At 41.9% G+C, this 26,872-nt stretch overlaps 1 protein-coding gene and 1 long non-coding RNA gene across 4 annotated transcripts in view; one reads left to right on the top strand and one right to left on the bottom strand.

Moving 5' to 3' along the window:
* CA8 (carbonic anhydrase 8) overlaps positions 1 to 26,872 on the bottom strand; it is a 42,670-nt gene that overhangs the window by 15,144 nt on the left and 654 nt on the right. For all 3 annotated transcript variants that reach the window (XM_053396070.1, XM_053396069.1, XM_053396068.1), the window contains exons 2-3: positions 24,645 to 24,836; positions 21,091 to 21,215 (exon numbers count right to left, since the gene is read on the bottom strand). In XM_053396070.1, the coding sequence (XP_053252045.1) occupies positions 21,091 to 21,215; positions 24,645 to 24,836 (317 nt within the window). The remainder of the gene's footprint in view (positions 1 to 21,090; positions 21,216 to 24,644; positions 24,837 to 26,872) is intronic.
* LOC128417428 (uncharacterized) lies at positions 1,368 to 26,754 on the top strand. The gene is made up of 3 exons (XR_008331465.1): positions 1,368 to 1,444; positions 3,136 to 3,276; positions 26,640 to 26,754. It is a non-coding gene; the product is annotated as an uncharacterized LOC128417428 (long non-coding RNA).

The raw sequence follows: 26,872 nt of genomic DNA, 5'->3' as shown, positions 1-26,872 counted from the left end.
TATTTTTGTCCTATCTTAGCAGAGGAATTTCCAAAATGATTCACAAAACAAATTTTAAAACTATTACACAGGAACAGTAATATAGCACCATCAAATATACTAAAAAAAAACCAAGCAAACACTGTAAAACCCATAATAAATCAGCACGCTCCTTACGGGAAAATATTTTTTCCCCGCTCCACCTGAAAAAACCGAGATTGCGCCTGATTACTCTTTTGGAATTTGGGATGCTGCATCAGAAAAGTCCTTGTCTAGTAGCCACCCACCTAAGCACAAAAGGGAACGGGAAGCTATAGCAGGCCTTCTAATAATATCAGTAAATTTGGCCAACTTTACATAGAAAAAGGCCACCCTTCAGATACCCTAGCCCTGGGACTCCTCTACACTCGCGGTTTTTAACGCTAAAACTGAGTTTTGAAGGGTTATGATATAGCCCGTGGGTAGGCAAACTAAGGCCCCAGGGCTGGATCCGGCCCAAGCACCTTCTAAATCCAGCCCACGGATGGTCTGGGAATCAGCGTGTTTTTACATGAGTAGAATGTGTCCTTTTATTTAAAATGCATCTCTGGGTTATTTGTGGGGCCTGCCTGGTATTTTTACATGAGTAGAATGTGTGCTTTTATTTAAAATGCATCTCTGGGTTATTTGTGGGGCATAGGAATTCATTCATATATTTTTTTCAAAATATATTCCAGCCCCCCACAAGGTCTGAGGGACAGTGGACCGGCCCCCTGCTGAAAAAGTTTGCTGGCCCCTGATATAGCCATATACAGTGGTACCTCAGGTTAAGTACTTAACTCGTTCTGGAAGTCCGTTCTTAACCTGAAACTGTTCTTAACCTGAAGCACCACTTTAGCTAATGGGGCCTCCCGCTGCCGCCACGACGCCACCGTGCGATTTCTGTTCTTATCCTGAAGCAAAGTTCTTAACCCGAGGTACTATTTCTGGGTTAGTGGAGTCTGTAACCTGAAGTGTATGTAACCTGAAGTGTATGTAACCTGAGGTACCACTGTAATGTTCTTTAAAATGTTAATGATGTGTTATCAGAATGTGACACCAGAGGGTACTGCAGAGCTTGCCCCGTCAAATAAGTGGGTAGACCTTATGTTTTAAAGTGATATAAAAAAAAAATTGTTCTAAGAACATTTAAAGAGTGAGCATAGATCCAGCCCTGGAGTATTTAGGGCTTTCTCAGTTGTAGTCCCACGAACAGTAGCTGGCAGCTAACGTGCAGATTTTATCTGCCCCATTCCTCCTTGAGCTTTGCCCAGGGTGAAGGGCAAGCGTCCATACGCAGGAATGGCTCCCTTGTGCCATTAAGCCATGCTGCTGCCACCTACCAGAGGCTGGAATTGCCCGCTAGGTGTGAAGGAAGAGTATATCACTGCATCCACTCTCAGAATTTGCAATAATCTTTTGCAAGTCTTGTTAACATGTGATAAAGGTGTGTAAGTGTCTTAATCAAGTATATGTTACAAGATGAAAAATGAATAGTGAAACCCAAGCTTCCAAAATTTAAGTGCCTAATTCTAAAGTACTCGCCACCAGGGCCAATAAAGGCAAGGTGAGGCAACTGCCTCAGGCAACCACCTTAGGCAGCAGGGGCCACAGATCCCAATACAGTGGTACCTCGGGTTAAGAACTTAATTCGTTCTGGAGGTCTGTTCTTAACCTGAAACTGTTCTTAACCTGAAACTGTTCTTAACCTGAAGCACCACTTTAGCTAATGGGGCCTCCCGCTGCCACCGCGCCGCCGGAGCACGATTTCTGTTCTCATCCTGAGGTAAAGTTCTTAACCCGAGGTACTATTTCTGGGTCAGCGGAGTCTGAATCGTATGTAACCTGAGGTACCACTGTATAGATCATTATTCCCCCCCTCCCCCCCCATTCCTGATGTATTTCTTCACTTGCCCCTACTTTCCTGGCAGAGAGAGGGACGCCATTTTGTGGTTCACCTCAGGCACCAAAATGTCTTGGGCTGGCCCTACTCGCCACCAGCTAGTTAAGTGCTGGACATTGACAAATCTTCACCTGTAATCATAGTATGCTTTCCTTTTGTTATATATATATATCTTCAGATTAAACAATATACAATTAAACATCAGGTACTTATTACCCAGCTTGGTATTCAGAAAGTGTGGCATGTTGAATGAATATGAAGAAGCAAATTATGCTGTTATACTTTCTCTTTTCAATTGTTTGTCCATTTTACAAGCATGCTTAATTCTACCTTTGACTAATGTTAAATTATCCATTTAAATACCAGATCCTATGTTGACATTTCAGCCCCAGTCTCTTCTACAGGAAAAGCAATAGAAATGAAACCACATTATTCAGACGGGATATTGAAGTCTATGTGTAATGGGTGCCCCAAGACAAAATGGCAAATTTAGGTTGCACAATTACGGTTGATTTGGTCTCTTGCAGAACAAACCCAGTTTCTCCTCTGCTCCCAAATCAGACAAGGAAAGTAATGGGGAAATGAACTTGAAAGTGTAGGATATGCAGTGTCAGTCACATCTGCACTACACATTTAAAGAACGATTATCCTGCTTTCAGTGTCATAGGGAATCCTACAAACTGCAGTTTAAAGGTGCTGATCACACAAAGCTACAATTCCCATCCCAGAGCAATGTGCAGAGCAATTTAACTCTCTTCACAGAGAATTCCCAGTATAATTTGGTGGAAGCCATGACTCTTTAAAGTGGTATCATAGTGCTTTAATTGTATGATGTGCATGTGCCCTAAGAGGTGGGAGTGACCGTCATCTGACCTCTCTGCAAATGATTCGGAAGGAATGCTTATTAAATAGTCAAAAAGAAATCAGGATGCATGCTTAATAAGCAGGTCCATCTGGAAGCAACCTGCATCTAATCTCCTGGAAAACTTTGTGCAAAGAAATCAAGATTAATGCTGAATGAATGGATTGTCTAGGATTGTGCCTTTTATCGATTGCTTTTGCTCTTGATCGCCACAAGAGGGCACTCATGCCGCCTGATGAGCATAATATATACAGCGCGAAAAAGAAACTCCGTGTATGGAAAGAAACTCATTGAATTAAAGAGTTAACGTTTTAGCTACTGACCCTATTGGGAAAACAATGCTCAGTTCCACTCCTATTGTTATCTTGTTAAGGTCAACATATACCTTGCCACCAGCGGCTGTAACAATGCTCCAATGGACAATAACCAAGTTTAGAGTGACCACTTTCCTGAGTCTCATTGCCACCTATTGGATGGAGCTACCACGACTTTCTTGACGGGTCACATTTGAGAGGTAAGGATCTGAAACAGACTCCCTCCCCACTCCCGAACCGAAGTCCCCAAAACTAAGTTATTTTAGGATTCTTAAAAGAAAAGTATGTTTGTTTGTGTGCTCCATAAATGAGAGAAAATATTGTACTCCCCATTTAAAAAGAGCCTAACTATTTTGTGCAGGGCAATCACATTTTATCTTTTAACCTGAAACACAATACTCCCCAAAAACTTGAGAGTAAGGCTCTGTATACACTGTCCTGTTTAATCTGCATCCGGGGCACTCCTGCTGCTGGTTTGGGAAGCGCTAGTCACCATATCGATCCTGTTGTTTCTTAGCTTTGCTTTAAGCAGGTAACGTTCTACTGAGATGGGCACTGGTTGTCGCTTTGATTTTAATTTACAGTTTTAACTGTTTTGCTTTGCTTTGGGACACACCCAGAGAATTCCTGTTTAGGGAAGTGATATAAATGTAGTTAATACATGAACAGACCCAATGTAACTGGCTTGTCCATGTTGCTACCCTCCCATGGCCAGAAATTCAACATTGAACCAACTAAAAACAAGCAAGTCTGGTTTCCTTTCATGCACATAAAGTTCTGTTGGGTGGGTGTGTGCATACCCAATCATACTTAGAACATTTGGTCCTCTTCCTACTGATATTAATTCTGCTACATCTTTCTTGTCATCTGTGGCCTTGAGAGGTCTTCTGCTACCTCCAGCAGAGCACTTGGCCCCTTCCTAATTCCTCATTTTGCCAGTAAGGCAATGTTTTTTGAGGACATATGTTCTCCAATTAAACTATTTCATTTCTGTCCTACAAGGAACTTACGTTGCATTCATGACTCTCCTCTTCCACATTTTACTCTTGCAACCCTGAGACCTAGGCTGACAGGGAATAGCCCAAGGTCACCCAGGGAGATTTCATAAATGAGTGGTGATTTTAACCCTGTCCTCCTGCACTCTAATCCATTTACTATTACCCCACATTCTGGAAAGAAGGCATAGAAGTGAGTAAGTTGGTGGCAGGAGGAATAAAAGTTTAGAGGGGACTTTGTTAATAGTTCTGTGTGGCAGCTTTAAGACTAACCAGTTCAGGCTCTAGTCCTATCTGGGAGCTATCCCCATGGAATTTAATGGGGCTTACTTCTGAGTAATATATGGTTATTGCAACATTATCCCATTATCCCATACTAGACATTGTGACAGCAGAGACCACTTCTAACCCAAGGTTGGACACACACAAACACACACACACACACAGAGAGAGAGAGAGAGAGAGAGAGAGAGAGAGAGAGATCATTTTATATATCTTCCATTCCTGCATATTTTACTATAACTATTCAAGTCAGTTTTGCATTTTTACACCATTCAAACATTAATTACACTGTTGAATTTATCTTAATGCAACCAGCATTTTCAATTGTGTACAATTATTTTCCATATATTCAATAAGTGTTTTCCACTCTTCTTTAAATATAAGTTCTTATTGTTCTCTTATTCTATGTGTTAAACCTGCAAGTTGTGCATATTCTAACATCTTAAGTTGCCAATCCTCTTTGTCTGGGACCTCACTTATTTTACATTTGGGGGCTAACAAAACACAGACCACTGTTATTACATACATAAATAAGCTTTTCTGACACCTAGGAATTTCTGTCTGGGTTATTCCTAATAAAAAGGACTCTGGTTTTTTTGGGAAGGTAATTGTAAACATTTTTTCCAACTCATTATAAATCATTTCCCAATATTCTTTAACTTTTTTACATGTCCACCACATATGAAAAAAGGCCCCCTCCTTTTCTTTACATGTCCAACACATATCTGGTTGTACTTTATATATCATAGCCAACCTACTTGGAGTTAGGTACCATCTATGAATCATTTTCAAATAGTTAAGGTTGGACATTTTTCAGGTGAGTTAGGCACTAAGGGCTGTTTTGTCTACACCTTTGCATAGAATGAGAATGGGAAGAAAACCAGAACTTTGGCCTGCCCATGTGACCACATTGGCCCTGCCTACATGGCCACTTTGAGCACATGCCACCCTACCAGCTCTAGGGGTTGTCAGACACTACAGCTTAGCCTAACACCTCTTTTTAGATAGTGGATCTGTTAGATAATTAAGCTGTACAACCCTTCTGAAATTCACAGCAATATTTAACCTGTTGCAGCTGTTCATGAAATCATCCAATTCATCTTTGAATAGATGCGGGGAGCAACATGGATGCATGGAGATATAATACACATATATTATACACATATAATACACACATATACATATTGCACTGATTTGACTATATGGCTAGTAAACATCAATAACTGATGTGAATATGAACATGCATCTTTTCAAATAGCAGACTCAGATTCCAGGAATTTGCCATTATGTTGCACTGGGTCATCCATCATTCACAGTACAAACAAGCCAGAGATACCAGGAAAACAAGTGAAGGTTATGTACAAGTTGCTCAATCGAAGACTTTGATTTACAGTAGCTCCAAAGTTACTAGGGAACAAAAACATACACAAAAAGCCACACAGCTATTGTGCTACTGAATTATTTCAAGTAGAAGTGGATTGGGTTCTGAAAAAAATATTTGGCTGAATCAGCAAACATTTACAGAAAATGGTTACAATATTTGAGAGAGGGTCTTCTATGCCATACAGTGGTTTGTGTTTAAAATACAGGGAAATAAGAAATTTTAAGCGACTAAATATACAAGTTGTGGCTGGTACAAAAGTGGAAATGTAGGGGGGGGAATGTTTCTTCTTTAGAAAAATTACATGCAAATAGCATAGTTCCCTGGGAAGATTATGGACTCTCCCTCCTTGAAGATTTTTAATCCTTCCTTTTAAGGTTGGACGGCCATTTGTCATGGATGCTTTAGTTGCAGGGGGTTGGACTAGATGACCCTTGGGGGCTCTTCCAGCTCTACAGTTCTATGACTTCAGACTTTTATGGGTGCTTCCACATGAGGATTTATTGTAGGATCAGTGCTGCTCATGCATGAAAGGGTTTTTTGTGTGTGTGTATTTTGGCAGAATTTCTGTGGGTGCATTGGCATCAAAATGCCAGCCTGCATTCCCCCCCCCCTCCATTTAATCTGGATTTACCCTCTGAAAAGATGGCAAGTTTAAAAATGCTGCTCCCACTTACCTGCTTGCAATATCCAATGAGCCATTTAGAAGTGCTCTTTATTTTGGAATACCAGAACAATTACCATATTTTCAATATCAAAAGAAAATGGCCTGGGGAAAAGCAGTTCTTTAAATGGACTCTCAGTACTACTGATGAAGTTTCAGGGGAAGTTTTTCTCATTTAAAACAAAGCTTACGGTATTTAGACAGTATTTGCTTTTGAAAAATAAGTTTCATTTTTTTAATGCGGGGCTTGCAAAGGTTGTGAATTCAGAGAACAGAAATATTATATTAAGATCTAAGAGCATGAACTTTAACCCTGTTACCAGAATACACACCAAGAAGCCCAGCCAGGAAATACTATCTCAGGTGCCTGAACTCAGACATCCAGGAATACAAACTGAAGATTGAAATGTAGCTCTCTTGTTCCTCCAAACTGTTCCTAGCTGACCATATCCTCCAAAGAGCAATGAGGTCAATATGAACCCCGCCTCTCTCATTTCCTTCCGTCATTCTTGAAAAGTACATCATTTGTGACAAGCTTCTATGTAGCAATGCCCTATGAAAAAGCCACAGCTTGTTTCCTCTTACTACATCACCCCAAACAAATGTAAGCATATTGCAATTTGCACACTAAGGCAAGAACGTTGATACTTAGCTCTACAATTAGGGATTGTACCCAGGGAAAGATGAGCAACTCATCTCTCACACTGCATTGGACTGGAAGCAAGTGGAAGCATTTCTTCCCTGAATGCAGGAAAAAGCTTGCTTCCTTTCCAGACCAATCTGAATTTGATCTACCACCTCAAAGGACAGCTTCACCAAGCAGGAGATCAAAGTCTCCTAGCAGTGCAAAACAGGCCTGTGCAGAGTGGGACACAACCAGGTACACTTGTCCTGGGCCTCAGAGGGCTAAGCCCACGGGGGTCCTGCCAGGAAACGGCTGCTTTTCTGTTTGAGTTTATAACTGCATTCAAACAAGACTCCTTCCTTGGGCCTCAGACAAGCTTTGCACGGGCCCGGTGCAGAGTAATATGCAGGCAGCCAGAGATCATGGGAGCTTTGGACAAGTTAGTACAGCCGAATAAGGTCTCTCTTTCAAAAGCTTTGACACTGGATTGCTCAGAGTAGTGCACAGAAAGGGACTACCGCAAAGAAAACCACACAGTGTGGGACAAAGGCTCACGATCCCTTTCGCTAGGTGTGGGCATTTGTCCCTGACAATGGTTTTAAGGGGTGCAGATTTTGTTCCATTGATGCAATTCAAATGGAGACAGTTGAATCAAATTTTTCTGCTGGCTGTTGTGTATTGAGTCAAAGGATTTTATATCTGTATTATTATTGTCTGTATTTGCATTAGGGTAAAGTAACTGCCTTTTGGTTCCAGAGGGTACAGCTACTATTGGTTCATTTAAGCTGCTGTATTTGGATCCTCTGTCTTATTGGTTTCCTCCAAAAGGCAGGACTGTGATTGCCTGATATTGTTCCCTCCAAAATGTATCCTTTCTAGCTAGTTCCCTGTCCCTATAAATGTAGCTCTCCCCTCCTCAGTTCTCAGTCTTGTTTGCTTTAATAAAGAAGTGTTACTACAGAACTGTCTCCAGCATATTATGTCAAGAGAGCTGAAATCACAAACCCCACGTCACAACACTGGCAAAAACACAAAAGGAAAGAAAAACCACAGGTAGAAGACACAAAGCCCACCACCACCACCAAGGAGCCCCTGGCCAAAAAAAGAGAGACCTGGGTAGACATTTGCTTCTCATTAGTTTGCTTCTTCCTTTTCCTTTCCTGGAATTTGAAGGGAATGGAGGAAAGAGACACTGCGTGGAAGCAATGAGTATTGGAGGAAAGGCAAGTAGGAGACAAGAAGCTGGGGGTGCTTCTCCAGGGGGTCCTGGTGCCTACCTCTTCTTTAAGAATCCCAGAGGTATACATATTCAGGCCCAAGCTCAAGGAGTTTTCATCACATTTTTGGTATATGAGCAGGACATGAAACAGAAACTATGGTAGGAAGCTGACTCAATAAGTTCAGCTGTTTCTCTCCCACCCCCTTTGAAAGGTTGGTTCACATCATTTGCTAGAAGTATAAGAAACTGGTAGGGACACACTGACCCTGGATCTGGGCACCAGACGCCAGCACATCACAGGAAGTCTGTGGCAATTCCACGCCATTAGTCCAGATGGACTGAAGAGGCTTAGTGCAGCGGTTTCAGCACCCATTGCACTAAACCAAGACTAGTAGAGGGATTCAGATCATAGGTCCTTCCTCTTCCTAGAAGCACATTTCCTTCAGCATTCATTTTAAAGCACATGACTCCCCCCCCCCCAAGTCCTGGAAGCAGTAGTTTGTTAAGGGTGTTTGGAACTATGGTTCCCAGGGTTCTTTGGGGGAAGTGATGTGCTTTAAACGTATGGTGTATACACTTAAACCAGGCATAGGCAAACTCGACCCTCCAGATGTTTTGAGACTACAATTCCCATCATCCCTGACCACTGCTCCTGTTAGCTAGGGATGATGGGAGTTGTAGTCCCAAGACATCTGGAGGGCCGAGTTTGCGTATGCCTACTTACACCTATAGCCTTGGTGCTATAGGTGTAGGAAGAAGAAGCTATTGAGAAATACACCATTGTGAAGTAGGATGACAAAATTCTGGATGCTCCAAAACATTTTTCTGCCTTTTGCATCATATGGTTAAATGATGGGTAGATCCACAACAAAAATTCAAAGATCATCCAATGCACTTTTAAAACACATGACATTCCTCAAAGAATCCTGGGAACTGTAGTTTTGTCCTTATAGAAATACATTTGCCAGCACCCTTAACGAACTTAAAGAACTACAGTCCCCAGGATTCTTGGATGTGCTTTAATGTATAGGGAGGATCTGAAACACACCTGGACAAATATGTTTGTAAATTTATTCTGTGGTAGATATCATTACACCAGGGATAGACACACTGTGGCTCTTCAGATGTTGTTCTGACAACTCCCATCAGCCCCAGCCAGCTTTGTTTATTAGAATCGGAGTCCAACAACAGCTGGAGGGCCACAGGTTCACCATTCCTGCCTTACACTCTGTTTTCTAACTTCTTTATTTAAAATTCTGTGCTGTCAACATTAAGGGGGGGGGGAATTGTGGCAGTGAACAGCATAAAATCAATTGCATTCATAAAACAAATACAAGACATGTAAACACTAGATCAGATTAATACAGCAACATAACTAGATCACCCCTCAGGGAAAGCTTATGTGAACAGATAAATTTTAAGTAGATGCATAAATGCTAATACTATAGGCATTATTATTTGAGCTAATAAGGCTGGGTTTCTTGCAAGTTAAGGTGTTGAATTGGGAATACATTGCAAACAAGTGACTTTAATGGTGTGCTAATATGAACCTACCTAAACCCTTAGATTGTCATCGGAGGTCCCACCTCAGCTGTAGCTCCCTGTCTGTGGAATGCTCTCCCCAGTGAGATTTGCAGGGCACTAACAGCATGTATGGGTGGCTCCATAGCTCAGTGGTTAGAGCACCGGTCTTGTAAACGAGGGGTTGTGAGTTCGATCCTCACAGGGGATGCGGGTGGCGCCATGGTCTAAACCACAGAGCCTAGGGCTTGCCGATCAGAAGGTCGGCAGTTTGAATCCCCATGATGGGGTGAGCTCCTGTTGCTCAGTCCCTGCTCCTGCCAACCTAGCAGTTCGAAAGCACGTCAAAGTGCAAGTAGATAAATAGGTACCACTCCGGCGGGAAGGTAAACGGCATTTCTGTGTGCTGCTCTGGTTCACCAGAAGCGGCTTAGTCATGCTAGCCACATGACCCGGAAAAACTGTCTGCGGACAAGTGCCGGCTGCCTCAGCCTATAAAGCGAGATGAGCGCCGCAACCCCAGAGTCGTCTGCAACTGGACTTAGCTGTCAGGGGTCCTTTACCTTAAACAGTTTTTTGGTGCCAAATAAAATCTTACCTTTTCCCCAGGACTTTGAAATGCTGTCGTTTTTGTTTTATTGTTAGTGTGCTGTCAGAGCTTCTCATTGCTTGTGGGGGGGGGTTGTATTGTTTGTTGTATGAACTGTTAGTGTTTTCTATTACAGTATTTTTTCTATGGTATGTTTTTAATTGTAAGTAAATCTCTTGGAGACCTTTGGGGCTTATTGAGCTAAATATAGGAGTTGACTTCAGCATAGTAGTAATACCTAGATGACCTCTTGAACCTACAAGTGCTACAGTCATTTTAAAAGCCTTTGCTATTTAGCCTAATAGAAGCAATGGTGGGAAGCTATATCTGTTGATCAATAGCTATTATAAACTACTTAACATTTTAGCAAAATGTAAAGTTGGAAAACCAGCTTCTATAAATAAAAATAACATCTAGTAATTTACAAGAATCTACATCAGTACCAAGTTGAAAACTTATCTAGATCAATTGAGAAAGCCACTAAGGATCCTGATATGATAACTGAGCTCCATATCTTCACGGGAGTTCATTCTGACTTGGTGATACTAGAGCATTCAATTTCAATAAAGGTGATTTAAAACAATATATGTTAGCCATTAACCGCCTGGAGGACGAAAGGAACAGAATTAAAATTCATAGAATCAGTATGTGGGCTGCTTAAGAAAACAGCGTAGTGGTATATTGGCATTGCCCAAAACAAAACAAAAGCATTTTGCATCAAAGAGCGAATGGAGAGTGGCAAGGGGCAAGAGTTCAGCAGAACTAAAGATGCATGTTTTAAAAGTGAAATTTAGCCAAAGAGAAATAAAACTGAACAAATGCAAATCTGGGGAAATGTAGGCTGTTTTTCCTGTTCTCCTTTCTCTATGGCAGCAGATATTTTACAGGCTGTGGGAGCAACACTGATTCTGTTGCATTAGAGGGGGCTGTGACTGAAGCCCACATGGCCTATGAATTGCGGAAAGAATAACCATTGGGCAACCTGACCCTTTGTTTTGGTGAACTACAGAATCCAGTATTATCAGCAAAGCTCCTAAGCTGTGGTGGACTCATAGCTTAATTGTAGACCATGTGCTTTGTATTCATAAGTTCAGTCCATTATCTCCCCAGCTGAAATGCAGCAAAATTGGGAAAATTCTCTGTGGGACACTAGGTAGATAATAGTAGGTCTTATAGCTGGCATCTGTCTGTCTCGGAAGAAAATGGAGGAGTGCACCTTTGGGGATGAAGTCAAATCGTTGGAGAGTTCCAGTGCCCACTTTGGGTAGAGACCAATACAGAAGAGACATGTTTTGTTGAAGCTGGGGCAGATGCTTGTTTTCTCTGCACTCCTCCCAGTGGTCATTTCTCCTCTGGTCACTGCTGTGGATACACAATCTGACGGTCTGTCTCCAAGCACTGTACAGTGGTACCTCGGGTTAAGAACTTAATTCGTTATGGAGGTCCGTTCTTAACCTGAAACTGCTCTTAACCTGAGGTACCACTTTAGCTAAGGGGGCCTCCCGCTGTGTGATTTCTGTTCTCATCCTGAAGTGCAGAGTGTTTGAGGACCGGAACATTTGCAGGGAAACAAAAATGCTTGTTTACAAAGTTATTGTACTACCAACCTAACTGCATGCTTGTGAAACATGGACCACTTATAAATGTCATCTCCAACTTCTCGAAATATTCCATCAATGGTGTTTCTGAAAAATTTTGCACATCACCTGGGAAGACAGGCGAACTAATGCCAGTGTACTGAAAGAAGCAAAGATCACCAGTGCTGAAGCAATGATTCTTCAACATCAACTTCGTTGGACTGGCCATGTTGTGTGGATGCCTGATTATCAACTTCCAAAGCAACTACTCTACTCCCAACTTAAAATTGGTAAGCGTAATGCTGGTAGTCAACATAAGAGGTTCAAAGACTCTCTCAAGGCAAATCTTTAAAAATGTAGTATAAACACCAACAACTGGGAAACACTGGCCTGCGAGCGCTCCAGTTGGAGAACAGCCTTTATTAAAGATGTCATGGGATTTGAAGATGCTCAAACTCAGGACAAAAGGGAGAAGGCATGCTTGGCAAACCCTCACCATGATCAACTCCCACCTGGAAACCTATGCCTCCACAGTGGAAGGACGTGTGGATCCAGAATTGGCCTCCACAGTCACTTACGGACTCACTGTTAAAACTGTGTTTATGGAAGACAATCTTACTTGACTATGAGTGATCGCCAAAGAAGAAGACTGGTGTAGCTGTAGCCACAAGCATTACTATAGCAGCAGTCCATCTAAGTAACTACATGGCACAGATGAGCATGGAAATGGGACAAGGAAGGAAACTGCAGTGCCAACAACAGTTCCTTACAGCTTTCCAAAAGCCACCGGAGCACCCCTGCCTCCATGCATGATGCATCTGATTATAGACTCTACAAAAGTTCAAGCTGCAATAAATTAGTTAGTTTTCCCAGCTGGCCACGGGAATCTTTGTTCTGTTAGCTGCAATAGATAATTACATGGCAACTTTCCCAGAACTTGCCTGCACTGTGCCAGTGAAAAGGCATCGCAGCAAAGCATTTTCAACAAGCAAGTGGAGAAAAACTGTAGGGTTCTGCCCGCTGTATGTAACTTGCAACTGGGCAAAGTTCCTCCCTGAAGTGTTGCAGCTGAACTGGGAGCATAACATCACACTGCCAGTCTGTAAAACCATTGGAAATTTCTTACATATTATATGGATCTTAGTGAATCATGGTTCAACACCTGATTAAGTATTCTTATATAGTCATCTCAAAGTAGCAGAATTTGAATTGTTTTTGCTTGATTGGACAATGGAGATTCCAGCCCTTGTCATCCTAAGGAATTAAGTGGAACTAAATCATCTTATTTAAACTCTGGACAATTTGTTCCATTCTGAACCTCAAGGCACTTTATGAAAACAAAATCCTATGCAATCCAAATCTTCGATCTGACCATTTCAGTGTTCTGGGTAGTAGGCTGACTGACTCCATCCCACCTTACAGCTGGATTCCTGGCAAAGTGTCTCTTTGATTCCATATAATTGCCATTTATTGAGTCTATGGGAAATTTTTCAAAAGATATTATGGCACCATGTCTTCCATTTATTTCAAGCTTCTGCTCAAATTCTGAATGAGTACAGGTGCTCATTGTCATGGCCATTGACCAGGACTCCTTGGAGGCAATGTCCTTCAACAGCTGCAGCTCTGAGGAGAAAATGGATCCACCCCCTGGTTTGTACAATGTGGGTCTGCAGGCACCAGAGCCTGCCTCCATTCCTCTGAGCCATGAGGAGACATTGGTGCCACCAGACTCTGATGGGCTGGTCCACAGACTCCTTAGGGGCTCCAGAGAGCCCAGAGATGGGAACTGCACAGCTCCCCACCTCAAAGGAATGACAAAAGAAGGTTCCAGCCCTTTAAATGTCAAGCGGTGAGGCCTCCAGTCAAAGACTATGTATTCCTGCCAATAAATTCAACCAGTTGCTCCCAGACCTCACTAAAACAACTTGAATGTTTGACCCCAGCTTCAGGGGCACAGCTGGTAGTCCTGAACCAACACCTTGACTCCATCTCCAAAGCTTTGCCTTGCCAGTCAGGAACTAATGACCTACTCTGTTGCACCATCACTTCTCTCCGAAGTGGTGAGCATCCCTGTGGATTCTAGGCAATCCTATTTTCAATACTTTTTCTGGCTCACAGAAGTTTCAGGGTAGACATGCTGCTTTGTTCCCAATTGTTGCTGAAACTCTGCGACTTTTCATACCACAAATATTTTTGGGGTGTGCTTTTGTCCCACTTTCATTGTGCTGTAGCACAATGGTGCTCCTCCTCCAGGCAGCAATAATGCTGTCTCATTGGGGAAGCATTGCAGAACAATTTAACGGAACGATTTGTAGACAGTCCAGTATAATCTCACATTTATGCACATCAAAGCACATGTACATCAATGACATGTTGCCAAATTCACACACACACACCCAAAAAAGCCCACCAGCATGGAAGAGCCCTTTGAAGAGTTGTTATGTATGAACAAAAAATTGTTCACACCTTAAAAAAATAGATTTTTTTAAAAAAGGATATACAAATCTTCTCCCAAACTGTCATGAGGAATACACATGAACAAAGCCTTCCCAAAAGAACAGACTATTATAAACAGTTAAAAATATTGATGCAGAAGAAAGGCGGTCTGCTTCACTTTCTCCCCCTATCCTTAGAGATGGATCAAGTAACTCTGATAAAACTCTACTGCTCATGTAGATGGCTAGCTTACTGTGCAATCAGTCCTGCCAGCCTACAGCACTTTGGGGCTCATCCTCAGAACTATGCATTTTATTCAGTTTATTTATACTTTGTCTCCCAGGACAGCTCACAAAAAGTTAAACATTACAATAAAGCAGATGCATACAGTGTCTCGCCAGCTTGGAGCTGACTGAGCAGCCTGCTTCACAGCCAGTTGCTCTCTGGCATGGCAGCATCGAGCTTCAGTGCCAACTATGCAGTAAGGAGAGGGGGTGGCCCCTAGGTTGCCGCCATCCCCTCTCACAAAAACTCTTTCCAATAATTGCCTTAAAGAACCACAAGTTCTCAGCCTCCTGACTCACTGAAAGCTTTGCAGGAAAAGGATCCCCATTGAATATAAAAGCTATCCGTTTTCAAAGGACTTATAACGAAATCCTGCTAAAGATCACTCTGTTTAGGCTGCAATTCTATTGTTGTTGTTGTTGTTGTTGTTGTTGTTGTTGTTTAGTCGTTTAGTCATGTCCGACTCTTCATGACCCCATGGACCAGAGCACACCAGGCACTCCTGTCTTCTGCAATTCTATACACCCAGGTAAAGGTAAAGGTACCCCTGACCATTAGGTCCAGTCGCGGATGACTCTGGCGTTGCACACTCATCTTACTCTATAGGTCAAGGGAGCCAGCGTTTGTCCACAGACAGCTTCCGGGTCATGTGGCCAGCATGACTAAGCCACTTCTGGCGAACCAGAGCAGTGCACGGAAACGCCGTTTACCTTCCCACAGGAACAGTACCTATTTATCTACTTACACTTTGATGTGCTTTCGAACTGCTAGTTTGGCAGGAGCAGGGACCGAAGAACGGGAGCTCACTCCACTGCGGGGATTTGAACCGCCGACCTTCTGATCGGCAAGCCCTAGGCTCTGTGGTTTAGACCACAGCGCCACCTGCGTCCCACTTACCTGGGAGTAAATTCCCTTGAAAAGTGAGCCCAGCCGTGTATAATGATCTAAGCCCATGACATGCCAAATTATGAAAGATAGCAGCGCACACCCAGAAATGCCAGGCATGAGTGAGCTTACAACTTGAAATGAGAGATAGCAAGCAAATACAATAGACAAGCCTCAAACTAACAGTGAAATGTTATTGCAGTAAACATAGCAGCAACTAGGTGAGATGAAGCTGATTATATGTCTGGAATGATAAAGTGGGCAAAAGCAGGAAAGCTCTGAATAGGAAAAATGGCCAGTTTGAGAGAATGGATTTGTTGATGGGATAGTGCCAAATCAGTGTTTGTTCAGAACATTGGTTTTGGGGAAACGATGAATAGTTAATGATATGGAAATCTCAGAGACCACTGGAATTATTTTGTGCTTAATTGAATGGGGCATTAAGCACCACACAGAGCACAGAATTTACACCATTCCTATCCACAGAGCAGCTGCAACAGTTTTACAGGCAATGAAGTTAAGATTTGTTGTAGATTTGGAGCAAATGGTCAGACAGAATGCTTGCCTGAAATTCAAAAGATTTCAAGAAATAAACTGACCTCATCCATTCGCTCTTCTTAACACTTCAGGAAAAGTTCTATGTACAATGTTAACAACTGCAACAGCAACAACAAAAGTTCTAGTGCAGGGAAACAATTGTGGAAGATAAAGTAGACGTGGGATATCTTTACTTTAATCAAAGAGTGTACATGTTAGTAACCTCATCTCAAACCAAACAGAATAAATATATTTTTTTAAGTAGTATGGCATTATCAGAAGAACTTCCCACAAGGGCAGAGATTTAATATGGTAAGCTGTTTTATGCTAGTCCAGGCTAGTCCAGGCTAGACACCTTGTCAGGGAACAGGTTTCCACAGTCTCGGTTCTTTGGCACTACCTAAGATCTGTTTCCTTTCCTCAGCTCCCATTTCCTGAGGGTGGATCGGCTTAATTTGTACAGCACACACCTAATGGGACTGCCATGTAATGCTGGAAAGAAGTTTTCAGCCTAGCATACTATGTGGCAGGAGGAAATTTTATTTTTCATGAATATGAGATTAGAGACTATGCTTTTGACTTAGGCAACATGGTCTAATGAATAAAGCACCCTGGGGTAGATCTGTTCCGGCTACTTTTGTAGCACACTGTTAATTTTCAGCAAAGCATGAAACGTCTCATGTCACCTTATCCACTTCTGGAAGGCAATCAGAAGCCGTGTGGCTTCTTATGAGAAGCTACACACCACTGCTTTCTTTATCTTCAGACCCATTGCTGCCTCGGCTAATGTAAGAGGAATAACACTGAGCATGGCGATAGGATACGAAGCCTACTCCTAACAATCAGTCCCTCTGGAAGGGCAGCCAACCACCGAAGGCTTCCTCTTTGAATGTGCAGCACAGAGAGGTTATGCTTTCATGCCAGTCTGCACACTTCACTAGCTGCATTCACATATCCCCGTTGCCCTGCTGCCCTGACTTGGAGGAAGGAAGGATAGATGACTCATTCATCCACAAACCCCTTTTAATCCCTCCACACAAACCCTTTTATTCTGGTTTTGCTTAGAAACCCGAGGTGCCACAAAAAGTTGAGAAGAGGGGAAAGAGGGGCAGTGAGGGTACCACCATAAATCTCTGCTCTGCAATTCCCTGCAATATTTCAGCAGCGTAGCTGTGGCAATATTGCTGTGTTAGATTTAAATTGCATCATTCTCACTCTCTCGTCTTAAATTTTATGTGCAGAACAGATCGAAAGAAAAACACACCACTTCTGATCAAAATTCTAATGTTATTGTTTCAAAAGTAGCCGTAGAGCAGTTAGAAGGATCTGTTGTTTGTTCTGTGTGCCTCTGTAGGTTTGCAGCATCTGTCTTTATCTATGCAAAGAAATAGCTCTGGAAAATATGGAGAACATGGAGCCTTAAAATGATACGTATTTTCACTTTCAACTCTTCTGTGATCTGCTTACTTCCATAGGATTTCTGTACTGCTTTGAGTGGTATGATGCTGCTTTAAATGTATAGTGCAGATGGGTCCCTAATTCATGGCCTTTTTCACTATGCTACTGTATTGCTATTTAAAATATTATTTGAAGTATTTTAAATTAGCATTGATGCATATATATATATATATATATATATATATATATATATATATATACCCATGTTGTACATATCTGTGTACTCCTTGTCCTCTTCTTTGGATGATGACTTAGCTTTTGAGGCCACCCTAGCTTTTCCTGCAACATTTCCCAGGAAAGGAGACCAGTTTTTGAACATGCCCCAGGTCAGCCCCTGACAGCAGTGCAGTGCCAAGTTGTTAAGTGTTCTATCTGCAAGTAATATGTGTCGTTAATATGTCTTAGTTAATTAGCAGCTGCAGTATTCAGTACCCTCATTACTCAATTACCTGAAACCAAAGTCCATCTCAGGCCCTGCGAATGTACCACTTGCATCAAATAAAACCTGATCAAACAAACCCAATATTCTGAAGACCTTATCAACAGATAATAAAATAACTGCTACGCTCTCATGCCTCTTCTTTGTATTTAAAGGTGGTATCAACTGCTTCCCACACACACGCACACACTTTTCATTCTGTGACAGAAGGTTAAGGATAAGACTTCAATTTTATAAAGCATACAAATTTACCATTCTCTACAATCTGCTACTAGGAAAACATTGAATGCATTTAACAACTGTGAACGTAAGACTGTGAAACATCTGCTGTTGCGCTGTTCTCTATGCCTGCTCTAAGGGTCAAATAAGATGGGGTATTAAGTGTGTCATGAGCCCTTACATTAGTGACTTTAAAAATGCCTTTCAACAGGGGTGGAGGGTGGGATGGGAAAGGGACAATGGCCTGGGGAGGAGGGGAGCTTTAACCCTTTGTCCCCCACCCAGTTCTACCGGTAATCTGAATTTGGACACCAAGCTTTTGCTATTTTTCCAGGGGGAGGGGAGCTTTCCCTGAATGGAAGCTTTCATCCTGGAGCAACTGGCAGGTACTGGGGGTCCTAGTTTTGATTGGGACCATGGTGGGGCAAAGGAGTAAAGCATTCTTTGTCAACATGCTAATTTTTGTGGGAGAGGGCTGAGCTTTTTTAGTTGTGGCTATGAGTAAGCAACTGGGAAGCAGATACCCTTGACTATCTACTGCAAGTCACCCAGAGGTCTACCAGGAGATTCCAATCTACCTTCAGCCTACCCCTGGTCTACCATGCCTGGCTGCAGCTGTCCAGAGCATTTTTGTGAAGATTTTACTGAAGGTTAACAAATACAACCAAGAACAACTTCTGAATTTCATAAGGAGAGTTGGTCAATAGACAACGCAATAATTAATTTTGAGCATGTCAGTTTCCAGAGGTCATACTGGAAACCTCTAGTTAGCTAATCTGTTAAGCCATGAACCAAAAAGTCCTAACCTTGAGTACCAGTTTCCCAGATATGCAGGAAGAATGAAATTACATTGTTTCACTTAAAGTTACAGGATGTTGTTTTATTCTCATTTAAAAAATGAAAAATAACATGGAACTTGGCAGTATTGAGCTTCTCCAAGTTTTGGAAAAAATAATAATAACATTCTTCTCAATGTTTCTATATGGATATATTTTTGGTGTTCTGCAGCTTTCTGACAGAAACTAAAATGAAAAAGCAAGTGAATATGCAAAGCTAGAATCTTTTGTCATTTGCTCCATTGGCTTCAGTAGATTTAGATATCTAACATCATTCAGTAGCTAAAGCCTGTGGTTCCCGTCTTAAAGCTGTTCACAGATTTAGCTAAATCTCTTTTTGTACCACATGATTAGCTTTCTCCTTAAAACTTTATCCAGATTATTCATTGTCAATCTTTAAAATATATTCCAGGTTTCAAAGGCCCCCCAAAAAAGTATTTTAGAAATGTATTTTAACATTATGCTATATTAGCTAGGAATTTTAGGGCCTATAATTCTGTAAATTAAGCTAATGTTCTTTTTAATTTTTGTACAACTAGAGGAGACAGAGATACATGAAGACCTGAGGTTCACAAGTTCTGAAATTAGTGAGTACACACCTACATGTATATTATGAGTACAGTCATACCTCAGGATAAATGTGCTTCAAGTTAAGTATTTTCGGGTTGCGCTCCACGGTGACCCAGAAGTAACGAAGCGCGTTACTTCTGGGTTTCACCGTGCACGCATGCGCAGACAGTCAAAATGACGTCACACGCATGCACGGAAGCGGCGAAACACGACCCGTGCATGCACAGACACAGGTTGCGTTCGCTTCAGGATGCGAACAGGGCTCCGGAATGGATCCCGTTCGCATCCCTAGGTACCTAGGTATACACCCAGAGGTGGGGAATGATAACATGCAATTTCATCTGTGTATATAGGTTGCAGAGATCCAAAGCCAATTGTGCTACTCCACCTTCATACATCATACATCAAGGATGTGATCTTAACACCACATACTTGGAAGTAAGCACCACTGAATTCAATAGGACTTACTTCTGAGTAGGCACACTTACCTAGATCTCAATGGGATTTACACCTGAGTAGACCTCTGCACTGTGATTTATGCTCATTTTCAGAACAAATGACGATGAAATTCCTGACGTTCTAAAGGAACAGAACTGGCCCTTCCCACTTTTAATTTGCTCAATTAACTGCCCAAGGTTTTGTGCAGATTTTCAACTGTTTTAATGTTTCCCTTTTAGTGACAGAGCAGAGCTAATGTCTGAAGTGGGCCCAAAATCCTTTTGGCATAGTACTTAAAAACAAGCCTTTATCGCAGCAGCTCAGTGCTTCATAGCAAATCCCACAAAGAATTAAAATGGCAAGGAAATTTGTTTTCAAGCTTCTAAGGGGATTAAGATAAATAGCATGAAAATATTTAAAGCCAAACAAATATGCACTGAAAGAGCTTTTATAATATAAAAAGATTAACTGCATAGCATGAGGAAACACTTGAATATCACCAACTAGCACCGTAAATGCACGCATGGAGTTGGACTACCGTGCATAGCTCACATTGCGGACTGCAGTAACCCTATACCTGTTTTTAAAAGTTGCATTTCACTAAAAACTGGAAACCCACTGTGGATCAGTACCATTCAAGACCTTCCTTTTAAGTAGTGAAAACTGTTTACGAACAAATCCATTGATGATTTTGGCTTGGTTTACGTTTATTTGTCCATAAAAAAACAGGAAGCCAGGTGTGCCTCTGCCCATGTTCCAGCTAGTAGTCAAAGAAATGCTAAGTTTAGCAGAGGTTGTTAGAATATTATTAATGCAGAAGTTAATAGTGCTGAAGGTTAACTTTATGACCGATTAATCATGCAGTAGAATTTGCACCAGAGGCACAATGCTATACATGTTAATTATAAGTTCCCAATGCATACTTAAGATGATAGCCTTTAAAAGTGACTATAAATCAATAAGCTGCAGGGTTAAAATCAAACCAACAGGTTTTTAAGACATTGGTTTCAAATTCAAAGGAAAAGTGTAAGGCTAGATAAGGGCAAGACCACTCTTACCTCCATGGGGAAAGCTTTGAAATTAACGGTGTGTTCAGAGCCACGCTGATTTTCTCTCCCCCAATGAAACCGGACATCGTGCAGTTCAAATTCATGCCCTCGAGGCAAGGGTCCTCCTGCTAACGCTGCAAAAGAACACAAATAATAGCAGGTGACATTCATAGCCTGCCATTTTCTGAAGATTTTCTCAGCCAACAGAACAATAGTTCTTCCATTTAGTGAGAATGAGAGAGAGGTCACATGTGACAAACAGTGCTCCATGGCTGCACACTTCTTGTTGCGCTCTTAATTTGATGAGGCAGAGCAGTTTTCATGAAGAAAAATTTTCTGGTCTGTATTTATCTCTTCTAGGCGTGAATGTGTACATATCCATACATCAGGCCTGCAGCTTTACTAGCTGATGGAGTTCTGTGCATACTCTGTAACTTACGTTTGTTGTGAGGAAGCTGAACATGAAAAAACAAAACAGATTCTCAACCATTTTAGTCATATATGGGCCAAGTCTAGTCAAGTGCTGGCACATCACCTGTATCTATTAAAGAGATTAATGGAGCCCTGTTTTCCCCATCCAGCATGTCAGGAGAAAACGTGTCTGTTGAGCCTGGCAGGGTCCCTCTGAACATGGGTGCTGCATCCATGCTCATCTGAATTGGGCCCATAACGGCCAACAAACTAACAGCTTGTCCTAACTGACAGACATAGATAGATAAGATAAACTTGAATCCTCAGCAATATCATCTTATGCATGAAATAAACTGTCTATTATTCTATGGCCTCGCTTTTAAAAAAGTATAAACTTGCTAATCTTTCACAAACCCAGCATATCCAAATGTCAGAGCCCAGAAGAAGAAAATCAAAATATATATCTGCATATAATTTCTACAAGAACTAGAACACTGAGTGAATGATCTACAGTGATATGGCCTGGATCTACAAGTCACAGCATTATATATTTGGAATATTGCCAAGAACACTGGGTTTTTTTACATGTCTACATAAAAGCACCAAAGTGACCCAGGTTTGACTGACACAGATTGTAATGAGATATGCAGAAGGAAGGGATACGAATGGATGATAATAGAAAAGTAACCATGACGTTCTTCAGAGAGTTGATTCAGTCCTTTCAGAGCAGAGAAAGTAAGGAAGATCTCCCAAGGCTGACTTTTCAAAAGGCATTATTTTGCCACATGCCTGTAGACTCAGTAGGCACAGGGCTTTGAAGAACTACTTTCAATTCTAATGGGTATTTTATGAGTCCCATGCTAGAAGCATTTCTTCCAGGATGGCTTCCGGTAGATTCAGGGCTGAGACTCAGAGGATGGTCTATAGAAAAGCCATTACATGAGCAATTAGTGATCCTGTGTTCCCCTGGTTACGGAAACTGGCAGAGTCTGTGGCAAAACACAAGGCTGTCTTGGATCCTGTATATAAAACTGCTACCTTTAAGGCTGACAGTCAGCTTCCTCTTCATAGTTTTTCTCCCTTTGAAAACTGAATGCAAATTTCCAAACTGGTAAAGGAAGTTCTATAGCACCTCAAAGACTAACTCGTTTATTGCAGCAGGAACTGCTGAATACTGGCTTTCATTGTCAAATACTTACGTTGCAGCAAATCAGATAGTCTTTTAGGTGCTATAAGACTCTTCATCTGCTTCACTGTAATAAGGCTGCTCCTCCAGAACATGAATAGAATATCTAGACAGAATATGCACATTTCCACCTTTAACCATATAACACATCTCTTTTGCTATTAAAAGTTAACTCTACCCATATTATCTATTCATGGTTTGCTCTCTGCTGAAAAAGTAGATATATACTGTACATGAATGATCAGTTCTAGAGGTGCAGTAAGGACATTTTCAGTGGGGAATGTCTGAAATGTTAGGTTTTTTCCCATGAGATACTACAGCAGTGAAAAAGTTAGGGATTTTTATAGCCCTCTTCCTGATATTGAAATACCGTGGACCATTTCAGGCATTTTCCACATAAGGTAAGAGAAGGAGGATCTGCTATGCTTCCAGATAATATTGCTGGGGGGAAATCTATGCACATCCCTGAGGATGTGCATTCTGCCCTGAATTTGAAGATATTTTCCCATACAAGTTAGATGCTTTTCTCCAATTTGGACATGGCCTGCAAGTGCAGGCAGATGAAGCACAAGTCAATTGTACTTCCTTTCCTGTCACTTCTGCAGAATATTTTAAGTGGCTCTAAGAAGAGCAGCAGAAAGGGAGCCTCCCTCAAATACCCCCACCAGCAACTGTGGGATAAAGGGCTCTTGTAACATCAGCACCCTCTGCCTCTCAGGAAGAAAATTGGCAAGGGGAAGAGAGACTGAACTGGCTTTATCCATTGGCCACTGAAGGAGCAGCTGCGCCAAAGGTTTTCCTCCTCCCTCCCATTCCTTTTCTCCTTGGAATCATGTCTATTCAATTGTGAGCCTGCAGGTAGGGACTCAGTAGGTAGAGCTATGCAGAAGGTATTGGGTTCAGTCCTTGAATGCCCCCTGCCTGAAAATCTGGATAACTGCTTCTGGTAAGTGCAGACAATACTGAGCTGGATAGACCAAAGGATTGAGCTGCCTTCCTGTGTTCTTCCCAACCTAAGAGTTGCAAGCATCCGGTCCAGGTCCATTGACAAATATTTCCTGCTGACCAGCCAGCTAGAGACACAGTGAGAACTTTCCTTGTGGTCTCCCAGCTGCTTTGTAGCATTTAGAGACTGCCAAGAATATGATAAATAAAAGGCTTTCTTCCTATTGCTAACTCTTGATGCTGGTGTCGTATGTCAGCATATAGTGGCAAGTTGGAGAATTCTCTTTTTAATAGAAGTAAAAAAAAAAAAAACCATAGAGACAGTTTTAAATTTGGGGATGGGACAGGCACACAAAGACCCATGATTATGGAGAGGGCATCTTAAGTGTTGCCCATTTTTGCCAAGCCAGTTTCCATCACTGTTACAGATTATTACAATTCTGTTGCTTAGAAGCCAATTCTAGCATTATTTCTCCCTATTTTATGTGTCTAAACCAGAGGAAGGCAGCCAGAAAGTGGCTGAAAGCACATATGCTTGAAGTATTGCACTCCTTGCCTGAACGCTTCTGGGACCTTCTTTGCGGTCTTATGACTTGTACCTGACTATTTTTATGTTACAAACAACCATCCACAGAGTTTTCTCTGAGAGTTTTTCAATAAAGAAAAAAGAAGGGTATGTCGGGTGTTTATGACTTGCACAATGAAGGGGGGAAATGAAATGGGAGCCTGTGTCTGAAGTAGCTAAGAGTGTGAAGCATGTCAGTCAGTCCCTTGTTCAATGCTCACCTCAGCCGTAGACTTGCTAGGTGGCCTTAGGCAAGCCATTCTCAGCCTCAGTCTTCACACCTGTAATATGGGGATAATAACACCGACCTTACAGGGTGCTTGTGAGAATATTGAGCTAATGTGTATGAAACTGTCTGCTTTTTGTTGTTGATAAGGATAGGATAATTTAAAAATGTGACAGCAATGATGGTTTGGACATATCCCCAAGCAAACAATAAAGAATAGGAAAGCATACCTGATTTGGACTTTAAGAGGATCTGAACCGAGTGTCCATCATTGATGACCTCACAGTCACGGCACACAACATAGTTTGGTGATAAACATACTTCCAACAGCAAGGGGTCAAATTTTGCTTCTCTTGAATTCAGGTTAATAGGAGACTGGTATTCTCCATTAGCATCAGGAAAGACTAATCCCCACTCAACTCCTAGGACAAAAGAAAACATACTTGTTTGAAATTAAATATTAAAGTATTTCTATATGCTCTTCGAATCATGAGCCCTAAAATATATTCCATCTACATCCTTATGCTGATGCAAGTTTCTCAAAACTCTTAAAAGGATTTGCCCAAATCATCCTGTTCATTCTGGATGTCCAAAGTACAAAACAGGCCAAACTATATGTGATATCAGGAGACGCGGGTGGCACTGTGGTCTAAACCACAGAGCCTAGGGCTTGCTGATCGGAAGGTCAGCGGTTCGAATCCCTGCGATGGGGTGAGCTCCCATTGCTCAGTCCCTGTTCCTGCCAACCTAGCAGTTCGAAAGCATGTAAAAGTGCAAGTAGATAAATAGGTGCTGCTCCGGCGGGAAGGTAAACGGTGTTTCCGTGTGCTGCTCTGGTTTCGCCAGAAGCAACTTAGTCATGCTGGCCACATGACCCGGAAAAACTGTCTGTGGACAAACGTCAGCTCCCTCAGCCAGTAAAGCGAGATGAGCGCCGCAACCCCAGAGTCATTCACGACTGGACTTAACTGTCAGGAGTCCTTTACACACACACACACACACACACACACACACATATATATATATGAATGATATTAAATGCAGAATCGGTCCTCATAGTGGGGAGTGTTGTTGGCCTCCTGACCCTAGTGTCACTGGTGGGGCAGGGCAGTGGTGATGTTCGGAGCTGTGTAGGCACATTTGCAGGAGTGCAGGATTGGCTCCATCAGTGCCAACACAGCCCTGACATGACCAGTGACACCTTGTCCCCTGCCTCCCTGCACCATCCAAATAAATGGTAGTAATGACAATGTTAGGAGGGTGGTTCTGCAACACCACCCTAGCCACTACTAGTTAAGTGAATCTTTACACTTACTGTGCCTATATTTTAAAACTGTTAGGGTGCTAAAAGTAATAAGATCCACAGCAGATAGGGAAGTGGATTTTAACCCTCTCCTCCCCTGCTGCAGTCCTGATGGGAAAACACTCATTGAAAGCTGCTGTTTGCATTAGGAGGAAATTTACATTTGCCATGAAAACAGAAACTTCAAAGAGCAATTTTCATCAGGTTATTCTTTCCTACCTATCAACTGCAGTCCTGATAATTATCATCCCCCAGCCCAGCCCAGCTCCTGCCGTTCATATTTTTTAAAACATGCATGTTAAATGAAAGGGCACATTTAATTTGGTCCAGGTGGCTGTGAAACATGCCAAAGAAGCTTCATTAGGGGACAAAATATATTTGATAAAAGAAATTAACATTTCTATATTCCAAGAAGCAAATGTAAAATGCTTGCCATGATCAGTGACCCATCTGAACTGGACAGCAATGCCTTTTTAACCAGCATCTGATTCAGTTAAGCCCAAATCATGGAAACCCAGTTCTGGTTTTGAAGAGAAACTTTGCTGGGACAAAATCAGTTTCAAATAAAACATCATGAAGCAAATAAGCAAGTATCTGTGTTCACCAGAATGCTTCTTGGGATTGAAGAAAATGTCAGACTATGCTTGCACCCAAGATCTTGATTTTACTAATCTCATTAAGTTTTCATAACATCTTCACTTCATCATAGAAACTGTAGACTTGGATCTTTTCACCATATCCAAGCAACATTGCAGGTAATACCCATACCCACCCACCCCCACACTCCGTAAGCTTGAAAGTTCACCCTCTACTTCATGAAGGTTTAGTTGGCTTCAATAAAGAGGTATTACCCAGCTGCTAACTTTTAGGATCCCCCACTAGTGGGCTAACACATCTAACCAGCAATTTTTGTTTTTCTTAGCCTTCTGTCACAAGACCATCATTTCCACAACTCATATACAACTGTGACTGTGTGCTTCATTTACACATAGCTGCCATTTGTGAGTCCTAGCCACAAACATTTCTCTACCCATGTTATTAAATTCAGCTTGGATTATCAAATGTGTGTGGAGATTAGAAATCCCTTTTGATTTCCCTCAGTCTGTGCTCACTGGACAGTAAAAAGCAACAAAAGCAATCCAGCTTTTTGTGTGT

The sequence above is a fragment of the Podarcis raffonei genome, chromosome 7 (assembly GCF_027172205.1).
Source record: "Podarcis raffonei isolate rPodRaf1 chromosome 7, rPodRaf1.pri, whole genome shotgun sequence".
Lineage (NCBI taxonomy): Eukaryota > Metazoa > Chordata > Lepidosauria > Squamata > Lacertidae > Podarcis > Podarcis raffonei.
This window is presented reverse-complemented; position numbering and strand designations above follow the sequence as displayed.